At 37.9% G+C, this 18,549-nt stretch overlaps 1 protein-coding gene across 2 annotated transcripts in view; it reads left to right on the top strand.

The window, feature by feature from the left end:
* Positions 1-18,549, top strand: part of LOC129277987 (monocarboxylate transporter 9-like) — a 90,336-nt gene that overhangs the window by 54,438 nt on the left and 17,349 nt on the right. For both annotated transcript variants that reach the window (XR_010295827.1, XM_054914177.2), the window contains exon 2: positions 17,813-18,020. Coding sequence is in view for 1 of the 2 variants with exons in the window: in XM_054914177.2 (XP_054770152.2) it covers positions 17,813-18,020 (208 nt within the window). In the remaining variant the exon portion in view is untranslated. The remainder of the gene's footprint in view (positions 1-17,812; positions 18,021-18,549) is intronic.

Genomic DNA, 18,549 nt, shown 5'->3' with positions numbered 1-18,549 from the left:
TTTACAATCCAATGAACTTTTTTTGTACTTATCACGCATAATCTACGTTCATTGATTAGTCGCACTGCGCACGATTGTCTATTTTAGTATGCCTATCAACTCTTTATACTCTTTCCTCTCCTATCAAAAATTGAAAGGGGGTACATATCCTCGTCCTAGATATAAGAAGAAGAAGAGAACATTTCCTTTTCATTACATGTAAAATCATGCCCATTCTTGAAAAAAAAACATTCGTCACTTCTAGGTTAAACTTTACAATGCAATTAACTTTTTTGTTCTTATCATGCACAATATCCATTAATTGGTCGCACTGTGCTCGATTGGATTTTGGTATACGATGTTCAACCTGGCAGCAGCGCGTTTTGCGTTAGATTTGGAAATCCTCGTTCCCAGACAGGGATATGTAACATGTAAGCTTTTCATACATATAAAATTCATATTGATTGATTAATATTTAGCTCCGTCAATTTTCACGTTAAATCATGCTTGTCTCATTTTAAGAAGCCAATTCCAGGGATGAATAATGTGTGCATACGTATACCGGTGAATATACGTATACGTGCAGCGCATGAACGGTGTATACACCACACAATACGCCGAATACCTTTCTATGCAATAATCACGTACACACACAATGCGCGCAGTAGTAAACAACGCGTCGCTAAGACAACTGAACCCTGAACTCGGGAGTACATCGAGGGAAGGAGTACAGAATCAGAGAAAATTATTCTGACTTTTTGGTCAGAAGAAAACATTTCCTTATATGTCTATATCTTAACATGAACAGAAGCTGCTCCGTTATCCTTATGTCGTACCACAGTCAATATCATAAACAAATTACAGTGATTCTATTTTGTCACAATTAATAAACTTATAATTAGGGCAATTTATGCACCCCCAAGAAGTAGTGTTTACGGCCCGGCCTATCTCTACCACACAGACCACACAGACTTCGCACAGTTCGGTCAAGGGGGTACGCGTATCATTAACTGCCAAATACAGCCGACCCAAGCTGAATAAAACCTTCATATTAGGTGAACAAAATAGGGGGTAACAAATTCATATGCCCCCAAAGTCTGAATTACCCTCACCTTATTTTATTCATTCTTCCCCCTTATATTTTTTCTTCTCTCCCCACCCTCTGCTTTCCATTCTATTACTTGTTTCCCTTTCTTTCCCCCTATTATGCGCCGCCAATAGGGTGGGGGCGCCCCGTTGGCCTCCTGGATCCGCCTATGATACCGGTACGTCAGGCCTGTATATTATAAGCAATTGATGTTTATGTAACATCGATTATCCCCCCCCCGAAAGTTTTTCTTTGTATTTTTCTTTTCAACTTGTTATGGTAGTATATACTAAACAAGTATCACGTTTGACTTTGTCCAACTTTGTGACCAAAACTTTAGTACGGTTTTCTCAGTGAAATTGATGATGACGTCTCCTGGGTGCCTCCCCCTTCACCCCACTCCTCCTTGGTCCTCTGGGCTTGGCGAATAAAATTGCGTACGTATCATGGAGAGATATATCGAGGACATACAGCTAGGCGGAATTATTTGGGGAAGGGGTCTTCCATTTCTTTGTTATTCAGCGATGGTTCAGCGAATGTGCTCTATGCAAAATCACGTTTTGGCACGACTTCTAAGCGCTGGGCATGTCAACGGACAATAACAAAATAAATGCAAACATGTCATGGATCGAAATGGTAAAAAATATATATTTTAAAGAAAACCATCGTTATCAAAATTTGATGCAGTCAAACCAAATTTTTTTGTTAATACCAGTTTCAACTTACATTAAAAATTATAACCCGAGGCCATATTAGCACCGGGGGGGGGGGGGGGGCAGAGAGCACTTGCACCCCCCAAAAAAAAATCCCAGTAGGAATTTTTTTTTTTTTTCAAAATGGAAAGTGCCCTTCTTTCAAAATGATGTGTGCCCCTTTTCAAAATAAAATACCTTTTTTGAAGTCAAACAATACATTTTAGGTTAGAAAATCACAAAATTTTTGGCTCGCGCTTCGCACTCACATCATTTTGAAAGAAGGGCACTTTCCATTTTTTCCCTACTGGGATTTTTTTTGGGAGAGGGGTGCAAGTGTTTTGGTTACAACTTCTGCTTACAATGTTCAATTTTCAAGTTTGAATATCACAAATTTTCAGCTCGCGCTTTCCGCTTGCATCATTTATTGTTTATTCTTGGTTTCAAAACTTAGAATGTCCATCAGGTTAAAATATCACAAATTTTCGACTCGCGCTCGCATCAATTATTATTTATTGGTTTCAAAAAGTGCTTAGATTGTCCAGTTTTCAGGTTGGAATATCGCACTCGCGTCCATTATTCAGTTAGATACCCATCTTTTTCATGATAACAAAAACAATTGCTCGGAATGTTTGATTTTCAGGTCTTATTAGTACATGCAATGTCCAAAATTTTGAGCCCGCGATTTGCGCTCACACCATCTCGCAAGGATGCTCTTTTAACAATAATTTGCGCGGTAATAATTGACCAAAAAGCGAGTTTCACAACTTCAGATTTGAAAATGTTTCCAAACCGCTTGCTTGCTACGCTCGCTCCCGGGAAAAATAAAGCCTGATTACATATTTAATCAATCAGAAAAGACTTCAAAAAGGCTTTGCTCACCTTAATTACTATAAAACGCACAACTATTTAACGCAGATGATAATCTCATGGTGAAAATTTCAATTGCATAAAAAATACATATAAGTGCCCTCTTTTGCCCCCCAAATAAAATACGTTCCGCCGCCCCTGATTATCACCCATCGCACTTGCTGGTATTTCTATTTATCGTCATTCCCCCCTCTCAAAGAAAAAAACTTATGCTTTTGCCCTTTATTTAGCCTGCAATGGAACTTGTCGGAAATTTTATTTAAACGCGAGCATATCAAACAGGATGCAAATGGAGGTCTATTCAGCCGGGCATTATTTATACGCTTTGGATTCTTGTTTGCCTAGAAAATGTAAAATATTTCAAGAGTTCTTATATTTTCATTACATCTTTGTCCTTATTTCTCTATATCCGTAGCTCCACCATGCGCGTATTCGAGGGCCCTTGGGGCACACCCCCCCCCCCCTGGGTAGGCGAAAAAGGGGCGCCAAAAATAGGGAGAAAAGGGGAGAAAAAATGAGGGAAAGAAGAAGAGAAAGAGAAAAGGGGGAAAGAAAGAGAGGAGGAAAACAAAAGAGCGAAAGGGGAGCGCCGAATTAATGTTCGCCCTAGGGAGGGGGGCGCCCAATTGATAATCGACCCATAGGGGCGCCGAATTTAAGTCCAACATAGATAGGGGAGCCGAATAGTTATTCGACCTAGGGGGTGCCAATTGATGTTCAACCTAGGTGGGGGGGGGGCGAATTAATGTTTTACCTCGGGGCGCCGTATAGATGTTCCACATAGGAGGGGCCGCATTGAAGTTCGACATAGGGGCACCGAGGGGGCGCCGAATCGATGTTCAAACTAGGGGCTGGGGCGCCGAATCGATATTTTCCATAGTGTTGCCGAATTGATGTTTGACATAGGGGGGTGCCGAATTGATGTTCAACCTAGGGGGTGGCAAATTGATGTTCAACCTAGGTGGATGGGGGGGGGGGCGAATTAATGTTTTACCTCAGGGCGCCGTATAGATGCTCGACATAAGAGGGGGCCGCATTGAAGTTCGACATAGGGGCACCGAGGGGGCGCCGAATTGATGTTCAAACTAGGGGCTAGGGCGCCGAATCGATATTTTCCATAGTGTTGCCGAATTGATGTTTGACATAGGGGGGCGCCGAATTGATGTTCAACCTAGGGGGTGGCAAATTGATGTTCAACCTAGGTGGAGGGGGGGGGGGGCGAATTAATGTTTTACCTCAGGGCGCCGTATAGATGCTAAGATGCTAAGATGTTAAGTTCGACATAGGACATAGGGGCACCGAGGGGGCGCCGAATCGATATTTTTCATAGGGTTGCCGAATCGATGTTTGACATAGGGGGGTGCCGAATTGATGTTCAACCTAGGGGGTGCCTAATGGATGTTCACCACACGCGGGCGCCTATTTTATTTTTGTCCTGGTGCGCCAAATTCAGGTTCAATTAACCAAGGGAGGGGGTGGGCGCCAAATTCATGTTTGCTCGCATCAAATACTCATCCTGTTCATGATTACCAAAAGTGCCTATAATTTTAGATCAGAATACAAAAAAAAAATCATCCTACTCTACGCACTCGCATTAATTGTTTAGTAAAGTGACGATCCTGTTCATGGTTAGATAAGTGCTTAGAATGTCCAACTTTGGATCGAAATATATAAAAAAAAATCAGCTCGCGCTTCACGCTCGCATAAACTGTTTTGTTAGTGCTCATCTTGTTCATGATAATCGAAAATGCTTACTCGAATGTCCAAATATTAGGTAAGAATATGAAAAAATTTCATCTCGCTCTTTGCGCTCGCATCAATATTGTTTAGTTAGATGACAATCCTGTTCATGATTACCAAAAGTGCTTAGTCAATGTCAAAATTTTAGGTCAGAATATCAATAACTTTTTAAGCTCGCGCTCCGCGCTCGCACAATTGTTTAATTAGATACCCATCCTTTCCATGGCTATAAAATATGCTTAGAATTTCCAGTTTTGGGTCGGAATACTAAAAATTTTACGCTCACGCCTCTCGCTCGCATTAAATGATTTGTTAGATACCCATCCTTTTCATGATTACCCAATAATGCTTAGAATGTCCAAATTTTAGATCAGAATATCAAAAATTTTCAAGGCGCGCTTCGCGCTCGCATTAATTATTTAGCTAGATACCTATTCTGTTCATGGTTATAAAAAGTGCTTATCATGTCCAGTGTTGGGTTGGAAATTCAAAAATTGTCAGCTCGCACTTCGCGATCGCATAAAATGTTGACAGATACCAACCCTGTTCTTGATTACCAAAAGTGCTCATAGATTTTTCCAAATTTTAGGTAAGAATATGAAAAATTTTCATCTCGCTCTTTGCGCTCGCATCAATATTGTTTAGTTAGATGACAATCCTGTTCATGATTACCAAAAGTGCTTAGTCAATGTCAAAATTTTAGTTCAGAATATCAATCACTTTTAAGCTCGCGCCTCGCGCTCGCACAAACAATTGTTTAAATAGATACCCATCCTTTCCATGATTACAAAACATGCTTAGAATGTCCAGTTTTGTGTTGGAATATCAAAAAATTAAGCTCGCGCCTCGCGCTCGTATTAAATGATTTGTTAGATACCCATCATGTTCATGATTACCCAATAGTGCTTAGAATGTCCAAATTTTATGTCAGAAAATCAAAAATTTTCAACTCGCGCTTCGCGCTCACATTAATTATTTAGTTAGATACCCATCCTGTTCATGATTATAAAACACATGTGAAAAGTGCTTATAATGTCCAGTGTTGGGTTGGAAATTAAAAAATTGTCAGCTTCCACTTCGCAATCGCATAAAATGTTGATAGATACCCACCCTGTTCTTGATTACCAAAAGTGCTCATAGATTTTTCCAAATTCTAGGTAAGAATATGAGAAATTTTCATATTGCTCTTTTCGCTCGCATCAATATTGTTTAGATAATACATATACCCATCATGTTCACGGTTGCATTAAAACTCAGGATCCGCCCCCGGTTAAGAAATTACAGCTCCCGCACATAATTTTAGTATGGTCTACCACTCTGATGAGAAGTTGAACTAAATTGAAACCCCAAAATGCTTAAAATTCTGTGCTTTCTGGTCGCATTTATTTTTTTCAAAAGGTGGTTACAACATATTCATGGATGTTTTTTTTTCATGAACACATTGAAAAGTGGTCTTCGATGCCTTTTTCCCGTGATTATGAAATACGATCATTCAAACTGCATTTAAGGCACCTATGATTGCCGTGCTGGGCGCGCGCGCGCGGGTCGGGGTGCCATTTTCCGAAAAGTTCACAGGGGCGCCAAAATAGTCGGGCTCAATCATGGATCCTGGATACGCGCATGTCCGTTGGGCATCGTTTCCAACACTACCTCCTTATCTATACCGGCGTGATACTAGGCGCTAGTCCATGGATCGGATCGGTTTACTTCCATTTCGTCTGATGCCAACTCGTCCAAATGCCAACTCGTCTACTATCATTATTTGGTCTACCATCAGTTCGTTCACTATCCACATGCATGCATTCCGTCTAATAACCATCTGATCCAATAGTCATTTAGTCCATATACAATTTGGTTATTGGACGTGTTATTGTGCAAAATGAATTGGATACTGGACTAACTGGACCAAATGGTTGTTCGATGAAATGTTGATGGACGGATTGGCATTACATGGACTAAATGAAAGTAGACCATGTGATGAATGGACGAGTTGGCAGTTGACGAATTGGCAATTTACCAATGGACCTACTAGTACTAGGCCACTGAATTGAACTTGTCATGTGCCATAACACCTAAACTGCTTCCTTATATCCGATACCCCCCTCCATCCTAGCTCGGCCGCCCCAATAAAGGGAAGGAGGAGACAGAAGAAAGGAAGAGAGAGATAGATTGTTGAAAGGGAATCAAAAGAACGATCAAAAGGGAATTTGAACGCAACATAATATTATACTCTGTTATTGTTTGAATCGTTTCTCTCTCATGAAATCTATATTTTTAATATATATCGTTTCAGTCATTCTCATTATTTTACTGCATAGCGAATTACAAAACGTCCTATCCTCGTTTCCACTGACCACACATGACATTATTTATCATTTTATTATTATCATGCAATGAAATTCATACTGTTTTTACACGCTGCGTCGGCTGCCACTTGACTACCTTGTAAATATTTTTCTGATGATATTCAGTTTAAATCAGTGGCGTTCAAAATAAGGCTTGGGGCTGTATGAATTCCCAAATTTGTCACGGCCAAGAAAAAAAAAGGAAAGAGAGAAGGGAAACTATTATCTGAATATCATGTCAAAATCTATCATAGATTACAAAAAAAAAATCAAGATTTGTGCCCTATATGTTTATCTGGCCCCTTCATTTTTGTTATGTTAATTATTTACGCCACTGGTTAAAATTAAATTCAACTTAAAACATTTTCCCTTTATCATTGCATTATACATTCATGAATAGTGAAAGCATGTTCATAACATCTTTCTGTATTTTTCGCTTTTTATACAATTCCTAACCTTAGGTTGTGTGTATTCCTTATGTTCGCATTCTCAATGTTATTTTTCTCTTTATTTCAATATTATTCTCACAAACTTTATTATGGTATGCCTATTCAAGAAAGTATTACTTGTTTGCTTGCCCCATGACAGCTTTGCCTTCACTTTTGCAGATCGGAGTGTCTCTCAGTCAGTATTCAGAGCTATTACTGTATTCTCCTTGACCCCCCCCCCCCCTGTGAGTTGTAAAACACCCATAAAGGCAAAATATCATATTTTTATCGGCAACATATTTGCGTCACATTACCATAAATTAAGTACATCAGAATAGGCGTATAACCTCGCCAGAATGGGCTTGCCCAAAAATTTCAAACACAAATTTATTTTTTTCCCCGAAAGTCATCACCACTTGGAAGTAGGCGACCTTCCCGCCCCAAAATATTCTTATTCATACAATAGTGCAATCCGTCACGAACACCATGCATGATTGGCCTTTCATAATTAACTGATCTCCAAAATAGTTGAACCATATTCCAACACTTTCTACGATCAATACGATCGCCTTGACTGATCTGATACTTTCTGATACGATTAATTATTCCGCGATTATATGCCTCTTGGAAGCGGGGGGGGGGGGGGTGAGCTGGGGATGCGGCATGTATTATTTTCCATGGGCAGCACCCCCTGGAATTCTGATAGGTGTCAAATTTGAGAAATGTATGGAATGACCAACATTTCGTGTTAGAACCTTTATGTTTTTCTTTTGCTTTGTCAATTTTTTTTCAGCAGGTAACCCCACCCAAAAAAAATCGTGACAGTGTGAACTGAGCACATTTTTTTTTCAATCATCAAAAATGATTATTATATTATTTTCCCCATGAGTTGTGAAATGTTGACACGCCGAGATCTCCTTGGTCCCAATCCCAATGAAGAATACATTTCCTCGGCTATATAAAACAACAGTTATCATTCGTTTTTCCTATATTTATAGCAGGAAAATGGGAGTCCCAATTCCCGGTTCCACTTTCATTGCTAAATAAGTCTACGTTATGCCAATCAAGATGTGAGTGATGTCTTTGTGTCCTGCTCACGTCGCCACGCACCACAGTCATTCACATTTTGTTCAACAGTTGAACTGCTCGTGCACACACTGTATGCGTAGGCCTATATCCCGGAGGCCTATCTTCCTCTCATTTGTTGCAATAAAAGTTCATCTTTCCATCTATTTTTATTTGTTTATTGTTTATTTAATAAGGGGTAGCCCATTCAACAACAGCTCCCATGGGGCGCCCCTATCTATTATTCGTCATTGGTATCCATTTGTCTTTGTCCATCCATTCTTGGAGTTATACATTCATCGGATGATCCATTCATATATATGCCTATTCATCCATCTATTCATTCTTTCAGTCATCCATCCATCCATCCACTGATGGATTTGATTAGGCATATAGGCTATACCCCCACCCTCCCCATACTGGAGAAATACTCTGCGACCCATTCTCTGGAACGTTTCAAAGCAGACGTAAATTACTATCCCCTCGGACGTTGCTTCTCCAAGTCTACTTAGTCTTCTTTCACGTACTTCGTTGCCCTGTTTCACACGGCATGACTTGTAAAGTTCTGTTGTAAAACATGCCGGTCGGCCCCCGGGGTCGGCTCCGAAATTCACCCCTCTGCATACCTAGAGCGGTTCTACCATAGACCACAGCGCCGCGCAATATTGAATATACTCAACTTCTCATTACTCCATATCTAGCTACAAGCTTTCTTGTGTGGCTGCAAGAATAAGAGTTTTCCGAGAAATCTTGCCCCTTACGTCTACCCCCCCTAATTTTTTTTTGCTTTTGCTCATGATGCCTCTGCTCTGCTTGTGAAGATTGACCAAATAACACTTTATTCTAAATTTGCAACTTGATGCATGGTCGCATACACACACTGTCACGGTCTACACGATGTAGACTACGCTACATACTTCGCATCAACAGGTTTCTCAGCTCACCTTTTGACCTCGCAAGTTCAGTCTAAACAACGAAGAATAATCCTACTTTCATGTCAATACTGTGTGTCCTCCATGGTCCCATCAACTTTTATCTTCCTTTTATGTTTTACTATTTTGCATCCCGCCCTGAAAATAATCGTTTTTCTCTTCGCCCTTCCCTTTCTTCATACTCGGCCCTAGACAGAATGGGGGTGGCCGTCTATATACATATATATACATATGAAAATTTTTCATCTCGCTCGCTTCAATATTGTTTAGTTAAAATTAGATGACAATCCTGTTCATGATTACCAAATGTGCTTAGAATGTCAAAATTTTAGGTCAGAATATCAATCACTTGGGCTTAAAAAGTGATTGATATTCTGAACTAAAATTCTGACATTCTAAGCACTTTTGGTAATCATGAACAGGATTGTCATCATAGATATCTCTGATTGTCATCTACCTAACAATGTTGATGCGAGCGCAAAGAGCGAGGTGGCCGTCTAATCAAAGTCAGCCCTTGCCCTTCTCTGGGATTCTCGTATCTCTTTTAGTCTTGGAGTACTTTCAGATTCATGACATAAGATACCGAAAGTAAGCAGTATTGGGCAATCCTTTGCTTCGTCATTCACGTCCGATAATCCACGTGTCTGAATCCTTATTCACGTACGATACAATCATGGAGCTATAGCTCCATATAATATGCTTGTAATTGTCCTGTGTGTGCTATCGCTAATAGTGGAGTATGTCTAAAGTAAACGTGCATGCAGAGCGCAAGCATATCGCTATAGCTAGTCCACCTCCTGGACTGTTGGTATTTTGTACGATACGACTACCAAACACAACACACTACATCCCCATAACACGCATACACACACCCCCTGAATAGTCACACGAAACAACATTTTTTTTCGGGGAAAGTGAATCAGTGGGTTAGGTGAATCACTGGGGGTAAGTGAATCAGTGGAGGGCGTGTGTGTGTTGGTTATGTGTGCGCGCGGGGGTACCTGTACAGTCCGATAAGGTTTGCCCCTGGTTTGCCCAATCAATAAAAATCGTCCAGGACGTGGACCAATCGCTAGCCGGCTAGCATCGGCTCATTGAGCTTGCACGCAACGTTCGGTGTTTGCTTCTACTCGACTCAGCTACTTCTGCACACAGCGCTGCACTTTGTTGATACGGGGATTTCTTGATACCGCGCATGCGCCATGACGTATTTCATCGATATGCATGAGGTTGTAATGAATATGCATGATTCGAACGGTGTTCTCATATCAATTTATTTGTTAACTCGAGAGGGCGGAAACAAAATATATAGGTTAACCGACATATTATAATATATATTTCACCCCTCAATATCATGAAAACAGAAGAGTTATACCAATTTCTTTTGAGTGATAAAGTAGAGCATTGATATAGATATTTAATGAAAATAATATCTTTACAATTGATTCACTGACCTTGTCTAAGATTAACCAATCATACACTATACCTTTAAGTAGTTTACAGTAGTTATCACATCAAGGGCTATGCATATGGGGCTCCGTGAATACAAGAATACTACCATTTCTCACTTATCGTGTTTAAACATAATTTTTATAAGGCCTATCTCGATTTTTTTTTCCGGATGGCTATTGCTATGAAAATTAAATTTTTAGCAGTTGAAAGACAGAATAGTGTCTAAAACGTCGTTCAAGTGGTATGTAAGTGAGCATAGTGAGTGCATGAGCCTTGAAGATTAGTAAGTTGTTGAAAGTAATGTGCTTATTATTACAGAGGAAAGTAAGGGGAAGAAGAACGAAAACTTAATAAGAATAGGAAAACGAAATATAAATCAGTTGTTACATCACAGTTGGCAAATAAGGATTTAAAAAAATGTTCTTTTAAGTCGAATCATTTAATTAGGTACTTTATTACAAATGTTTATAAAATGAGCAGAACGAATTTCCATGGAACAATAAAATAAAACTAAAATTGAAATGAAAACTAGTTTTACTAACTTTTTAGAGGTGAGATATTTAGATGATGGTTATCGGGCATAGGGATGTCTTAGGAAATAATATGCCGTCACAGGCCACAACTTCAAAAAACTTGGAAATATCACGATGATTAAATCGAAAAGGAAAATATAGCGGAAAGTACAGAATTTGAACAATCTTTAAAACTGTATTCAGAGATGATGTAATTACCCTATAAAATGAATAAAATTGTAGAGATGTGTCGGAAATGTTGTTGTCCTGTCGTATAACGGCATTGATTTGATCAATGCCATTGATCATACACTTAACTGTTTTGAAGTATTAAAAAAAAAAAAAAATACTCACTCGCTTCTACAAATATGCCAGAATAAGAATGATAAGAGCACACCGCTCACATCCACGCCAGTGTATGTAAGGGTGGTTTGATTGGTTCATGATCAAAGTTTTATTATTTAAAGGTCAATAGAATCATACAGTTCATGTGGAGTCGTTAATAATAATGAAAAACATTATTGCGGTCGTAGAATAAATTGTGCACAATATTATGTACTCAGCAGCGTGCAAATAATGAGAATCTGAAATGATTAAGATTTACAATAAATAAACAAACAAATATGTATACTTAAAAATCGAGATAAAATGAATTAGAAACTCGAAAATTATATCATGATTGACTGCAAAAGTGGAGCGACCGCAGAGGAATTTTTCGTTTTTAGAATGCAAAATTAGCCAAAATAAAACATTTTGACTGCATTAAATTATGAATTCACGCGTTATTATTTGAACATTAATCAATTAACATTTTTTCTTTTAAATACATTTCTCTTCACAAGGTGTGTATTGATTATCTCTAATGAAATTACTATTGGTAATTGCAGGCGGGCAATGCTTGCATATATTGCCTACTTGGATGTGGATGTTATATATATCCACGTTCTGCATGTGCACATTTCCAGCCCTCCTGGCAGTGGTCAAGCATGGAGCTAATAGCTCAAACTACAAGGTCTGAAGAAGATGAAATGAACATTTGTATGCTGATCGTGATTCATAGGTCCATGGTCATACCATGGACCCTACATTGGACAAAATAAAGACGTTCAGATCTACAGATGAATAAACAGCAGTTCTTCATGACTTTCCTCTATGGATATTGCCATCCTCCAAGATGGTTGGGCCATCTGGCACAAACTTACATTAATGTGAACAATATATGGATTAATATTTGCATTGAACAATCCATCATGCTTTCTCTCTCTCTCCATCGTCCTTACACATGTATGCGTGTATTTTCTACGGTGAAACCATGGATATAACCCCGGGATATAACTCAAAATTTCGCGCGTAATGTCAGTGTTGGCGGGAACTTTCTCACTGGAAAACAAAATGAGGGAATATGCTTTCGCGCGGGCTTGTGATATATATCATGGCGACGAATTGTCCACCATTAGCATGCATGACCAGCGGAACACGTTGATATTTGTGAGTATACCTTTTCCCTATAAATTGTATTCTTCCTGAAGGAAATGTAAATTTGAATATTATAAGCACATACAGTAAATATGTGTTTTCGAAACATACGTCAATAAGAAAATAATCTACATGTAATTTTCACACGATTGGCGTCTCATAAATTAAAGCAGCTCGTTTATTAGGCCTGTTGTCAACTAAAAATCCCGTGAATTGTTATTGTAAATAAAAGTAAATAAAATTGAGTGAATGAATATGCGCGAGCAGTATTATGATATCAGGAGGATTCATCATTCTGATGTTTATGAGCGTTGGTCCCTTTCCACGAAGGCTGGGGGGGGGGGGGAGGGACTCAACTTAAACTCAGTGGCGTGCATTATGGAGAACTTGGCTTTGGGGCGCTTGCTCCTGACTAAAAAAATCACGACCAAGAAAAAAAAAAAATTGAAAGGAGAGAAAGGTGAAATACATTTTCTGAATATGTCAAAATTTATCATAATACTTATGTCAGAATTTTTGCTTCCACGCTGACAACTTTTTCATAAATGTTGTCCAAAAAGCCATGATCCTTTTTACTTTTTATTTCTTACTTCTCATATGAATCCAATCAGTGTATATACATGTTTTATATATTTATTTCTATGTTGTCTCAATGTAATCTTTACTTTTATCCTGAATTCCTTTCAATGTTTTTACTCTCTTATATTGTTGTCCTCTTAAAATTGTATGCGTGAACCAGAATTTTGTGTTATTATGATGACAGTTTACGATCATTACATATTCATTTTTATTCACTTGTACATTCATATTATTCATTTTATTATTCGTTGCTCCTTGTGAAAACCTTTTTCAATAACGTGATATCAGCCTAATTCATTCAATTCATTCATTTTATAAAATATTTAGTGTAAATTCTTGCCAAACTATTTAATTCTATGATCTTTTCTTATAACAACATATATTATGTCACTTTTGTTATTCTGTTTGATTTACCGTACATGTTATGCTTCTTTCATATGTGTTTACTTTTTACTTTGTATTGTATATGGACCCCATGGAAGAACAGTATAGTCATGTAGACTAAACTGAAAATGGGCTATCCATCCGTTTTGCATTTTTTTTTTAACGGAAAATGAATACTATACTATACTATCCAGCCCTTACAATAAATTGGCTCATTATGCCACTTTTTCAATTCAATTCAATTCAACTAAAGGGATACATACTCCAGCCGGGCTGAAAATAATATAATTTAAAGAGATAAATTAAAATCAGGCAAACAAAACATTGGGTCCGAATCGGACAAGGAATAACAAAGTTTTGGTATTTTAAAGATTTGCCTTATTTCGGTGAAACAGTTCTAGGCATGTCTTTATATGAATATTCAGTGAGCAAGGTGATGATGTCATATCCCCACTTGTTCTTTTGTATTATGGAATTAGGTTTATACATTCTTTTTCTAGCAAGAACTAAAACAATTGGATTGACAACAGATTAAGTGCATCAGATATGCATTGCTGCAACTTATTTCATTAAAAGGGAGACACATCATTCACATGTTTGTATGAAAAATGAAGCAATACTAATTTAATGTAATAACACTTTAAAAAAGGACAGTGGGGACACTAGCGTACCTACGGGGGGGGCAGTCTGCCCCCCCCCCCTGACGAGTCACAACCCATGCAAAGGACGTATCCCTGCCCCCCCCCCCCCCTGACGAGCATGAAACACCCTTTATTGCCCTCCCCCTGACGGGCTTGAAGACCTTTTTTTTTTTTTGCTTGTCACTATTTTTTCTGGTACAATATCCATTATTTGTGATAGAAGACCTTTTTTTTTGCTGCACCCCCCCCCCCCCCGTGGAAAATCCTAGGTACGCCACTGAGTGGGGATGTGACATCATCAGCCCACCTAATGAATATTCATGATAACGTGCAGATAACTATTTTCACAAAATATTGATAAACTTTGAAATTCAATTACTTCGTTATTTGTAATCCGATTTTGATAAAATTTTCAGCACTTTGCTCTGTGAATTATACTCTATTCATTTAGATGTAAATATTGTTCAGACTGGAGTACCCCTTTAAGGTTTATTGAAAAAAAAATGAATTGAGAATTAAAAATGATTTAGATTCACAATAGTAAATGATAAAGAAGAGAGATAAAAATGTGTAATTAAAAATATAAATAAAAATGAATAAAAACAAATATGTTTGCTTATAATACTATAAACGAGAAGACGGCATAGAAGACAAAAAAAAGCCTTATTGGTGCTGCCACCAAAAGAACAAAATAATGAATCTTAACCAAGTGTATTGACATGAGGCTATGTTCAATGTGCGAAAAGCCGACTTGTCGTGCATCAAATTTCTTGTTATTTTAACATAAAATTTCATATTTTATTCATTTTTTGCATATTTTGTCGAAATCGTGTAAAAGAGCAATGGAAATAATCATAATTAGCCATTTTCTGTACTTCACCCAGCCTAATGACCTTCTGTTTGTATTGGACCAGACTTCGCTCTTTGGGAACGTCAGTAAAAAAAAACCCCAAAAAACCCAACAACAATGGCTTTGGTATAATGTATGACACATTGCTTCATTTAATTGCTAATTTAAAAATTATATACTTGATTGCAGAATAGTTATTGCTGGTCAAATTGGTCGTTTTCATTATTATCTAGGGATGCCTTATGAAGTGATTATAATCCATCACAGGCCACAATAGGCTTATATAAATACGTGGAAATAGCACGATGATTAAAAAAAAAAAAATCTTTAAAATTATATTCAAAGATGATGCAGTCACCCTATATATTGAATATAATTATTGCAAAGATATATGGGGACTACTGTCCGAACATAATGTTTCATTAACGGCTTGATTTGATCAAAGTCATCTCATCATACACTCTTGACTGCCTTGCAGTATGGGAAAGGACTTTTTTGTAAAAAAATATCATCCGCCTCCACAAAGATGCCAGGGTATGACCCCACCGCTTACATTCACGCCAGTGTGTCTACTTTGATTGGTTCATAAAGTCAATGAAAGTTTGTTTGTGTACTAGTACTAGCATAGAGCTCCATGATAGCTCCATTGTACTAGTATCTGTTTTATTATATTGGACCATAGAGCTAATAGCTCCATGATTGGACAAAACGAAGTGTTAAACAGAAGTTTAATGACTTTCCTCTATCAATATTGCCACCCTCCAAGAGTTGGACCGTCGAGCACATATATGGATTGAATCAATCAGGCTTTCTCTCCCTTTCTACATCCTCTTTCACGTACACGCTTGTATTCTCAACGGATATGTCCATGGCGAAACCAAGGATATACAGTAGCTCAAAATTTCATCCGGAGTGTGACTGCCATAAGCATGATAAGTGGTAGCGGGAAGTTGCCCAATGGAAAAAAAACTGAGGAATTTCAATATGCTTTTGCGCCAGCGCCTGTACATGACTCTCATGGCGATGACAATTTAATGTATACCAATTCCAGGTACCAATATAGAATGCAGACTTAATATTGTATTAATTTCAGGGAAATCCTTCCTGAAAGAAATGTATTTGCATCACTAGCGTACCTACGGGGGGGGGGCCCTGACGAGCTTGAAAAAACTTTTTTTGCCCCCCCCCCCCCTGACGAGCTTGAAGACCTTTTTTTTTTTTTTTTTGCTTGTCAAATTTTTTGGCGGACGGTTTTGCCCCCCCCCCCCCCTGTGGAAAATCCTAGGTACGCCACTGATTTGCATACTATAAGCATACGAATAGAGGTTCTTGAAACAAACGTCAAGAAATAAACCTATGTAATCTTCACATGATTTGCGTCTCTTCATTAATCAAAACAGCTCTTTCGTTAGGCCTGTGCGGTGTGCCTATTAAGTCCTGAACATTGGCATTGTAAATGAAAATAGATAAATGATGGAATAAATAAGTTAATCAAATATTTAATAATGATTTTAAAAATCATTTTTATTATTCATGTCTTTTTCTTGAAAACAAAACTTGCGTAATATTTTCAATGATTACGGTTGCGCGGGCAGTACCACATGATAATTATATAAGGTGGGATCGTGTTTAGGGTGTTTAAGAGCCTTGGGCAGTTGGGCCCCTTTTCCTCGAAGTTTGGTATATCCCCCCCCCCTTGGGTCGCTTTACCCCCCCCCCCCCCCCATACCCCCAAAAGAAATGAAAATCACGATTAAGAAAGAAAGAAGTGTGAAATTCATTATTTGAATATTATGTCAACATTTTATCACAATATCGTAGTTGTTTTAAAATGTTAAAATCTTTTTCATAAATATACCCGAAAAGCTATACAGCTCCCTCATTTTTTTTTTGCTCATTACGCCACTGATTTAATTCAATTATTGCGAGGTTCATTAAAAAAAAACCTGCTGCAACCACCATAGTGCCAGAATTATTTTGATGTAGCCGGGAATTGATTTGAAAGTTTTAGTTGGTAAGCTTAATATTTCCTTCATGCGAGAGATACACAAGAAATCGAAATGATTTGTGAAACGAGGAGACAGCTCAGAATTGGCAGCAGAAATAAATAGCCCTATTATGGTGCTGCCACAAAAAGAACAAAATTATAAATCGATACCATAAGTCTTGACATGAGGCTATGTTCCATGTGCAGAAAGTCGACTTCTCGGGCATCAATTTTCTTCGTTCAAAGTTTATTTTAACATGAAATTTCTTACTTTATTTATTTTTCTACATGTTTAGTCGAAATTACGTAAATGATAAAGGGAAAAAAAAAATCAAAACTAGCTAATTTCTATACTTCACCCAGCCCAATGACCTTGTTTTTATATCGGGACCAGACTTCGTAGTCTACGTACAGTTGTTTGTCCAGACCAGCTTGGTGTGAATGTCAGATAAAAAACAATAAACAATGGTGTTGGTGGAAAAAATGAATTAAAGTATATGATACATTGATTCATTTCATTGTTAATTCATTAACTATGTACTTGCAGAATAGAAAGTGCTGGTCATATTGGTCGATGCCATTATCATATCCAATATAATGTATGAATATACAGACTATCTGATTACCTATCTGGGGAGCGAGAACCTTGTAAAGTAGTTGTTTAAACAAATGTTTTTTTTTTTTGGGGGGGGGGTTAATATTCAACAACTTCTGAACTACTGATCAACTACCATAAGGTTCCAATAAAAATAGTGTTAATGTTAAACTGGGTTTTACTGTGATATCTCCTCAGCCAACATTGACGACGGAGCAGACGATATTTACCAAGATGGACTACATTTTCCAGACTTGTAGGAGTGTTCGAAATAGGATTTATTGGGGGTGGATTGTCTCTGTCACTGCGTCAATCACATTCGGTCTCTCTTTCGGGTTCTTATATTCATTTGGTATCATTATGGTTGATCTGATGAGCCAATTTGACAGCTCAGCAACTGCAACTGGTAAGTCTACTAAAAATTTTGGAGCATTGTAATCATGAACATTATACGTATCTCGCTAATCAAATATTGCAAACGCAAAGCGCAAGCTGAATTTTTTAATAATTCAGACCTGAAGAGGGGCATTCTAAGTAAGATTTGTTTGTAGGAATTCATTAAGACCATACGTATTTCGCTAACCAAATGATGCGAGCGCGAAGCTCGCAAAAAAATTGATATTCAGACCAGGAAAAAAGTGACATTTAAGGACTTTTTTGGAATTCATGAAGAGCAGGTCTACATCTCTCCAAACTACTAATGCTAACCTAACTAACCTAAGCACGGAATGAAAATGTTTTATATTCAGACCTGAAAGGGGGCAACCACTTCAAGTAGTCATGAAACAGAAGCATATATGTCACTATATAAAATAATAAAATACAATTGGTGTATATCGACTTGAAAACGGGATGTTTTAATACCATTTTTAAAATGCCCTTGAACATGATTATTTATCTCATTTAAACATACGATGCGAGCAGCATAAGTGACG

Source organism: Lytechinus pictus, chromosome 15 (assembly GCF_037042905.1).
Source record: "Lytechinus pictus isolate F3 Inbred chromosome 15, Lp3.0, whole genome shotgun sequence".
Taxonomy (NCBI): Eukaryota; Metazoa; Echinodermata; class Echinoidea; order Temnopleuroida; family Toxopneustidae; genus Lytechinus; species Lytechinus pictus.
Note: the sequence above shows the minus strand (reverse complement) of the source record. Positions and strands in the feature narration are given on the sequence as shown.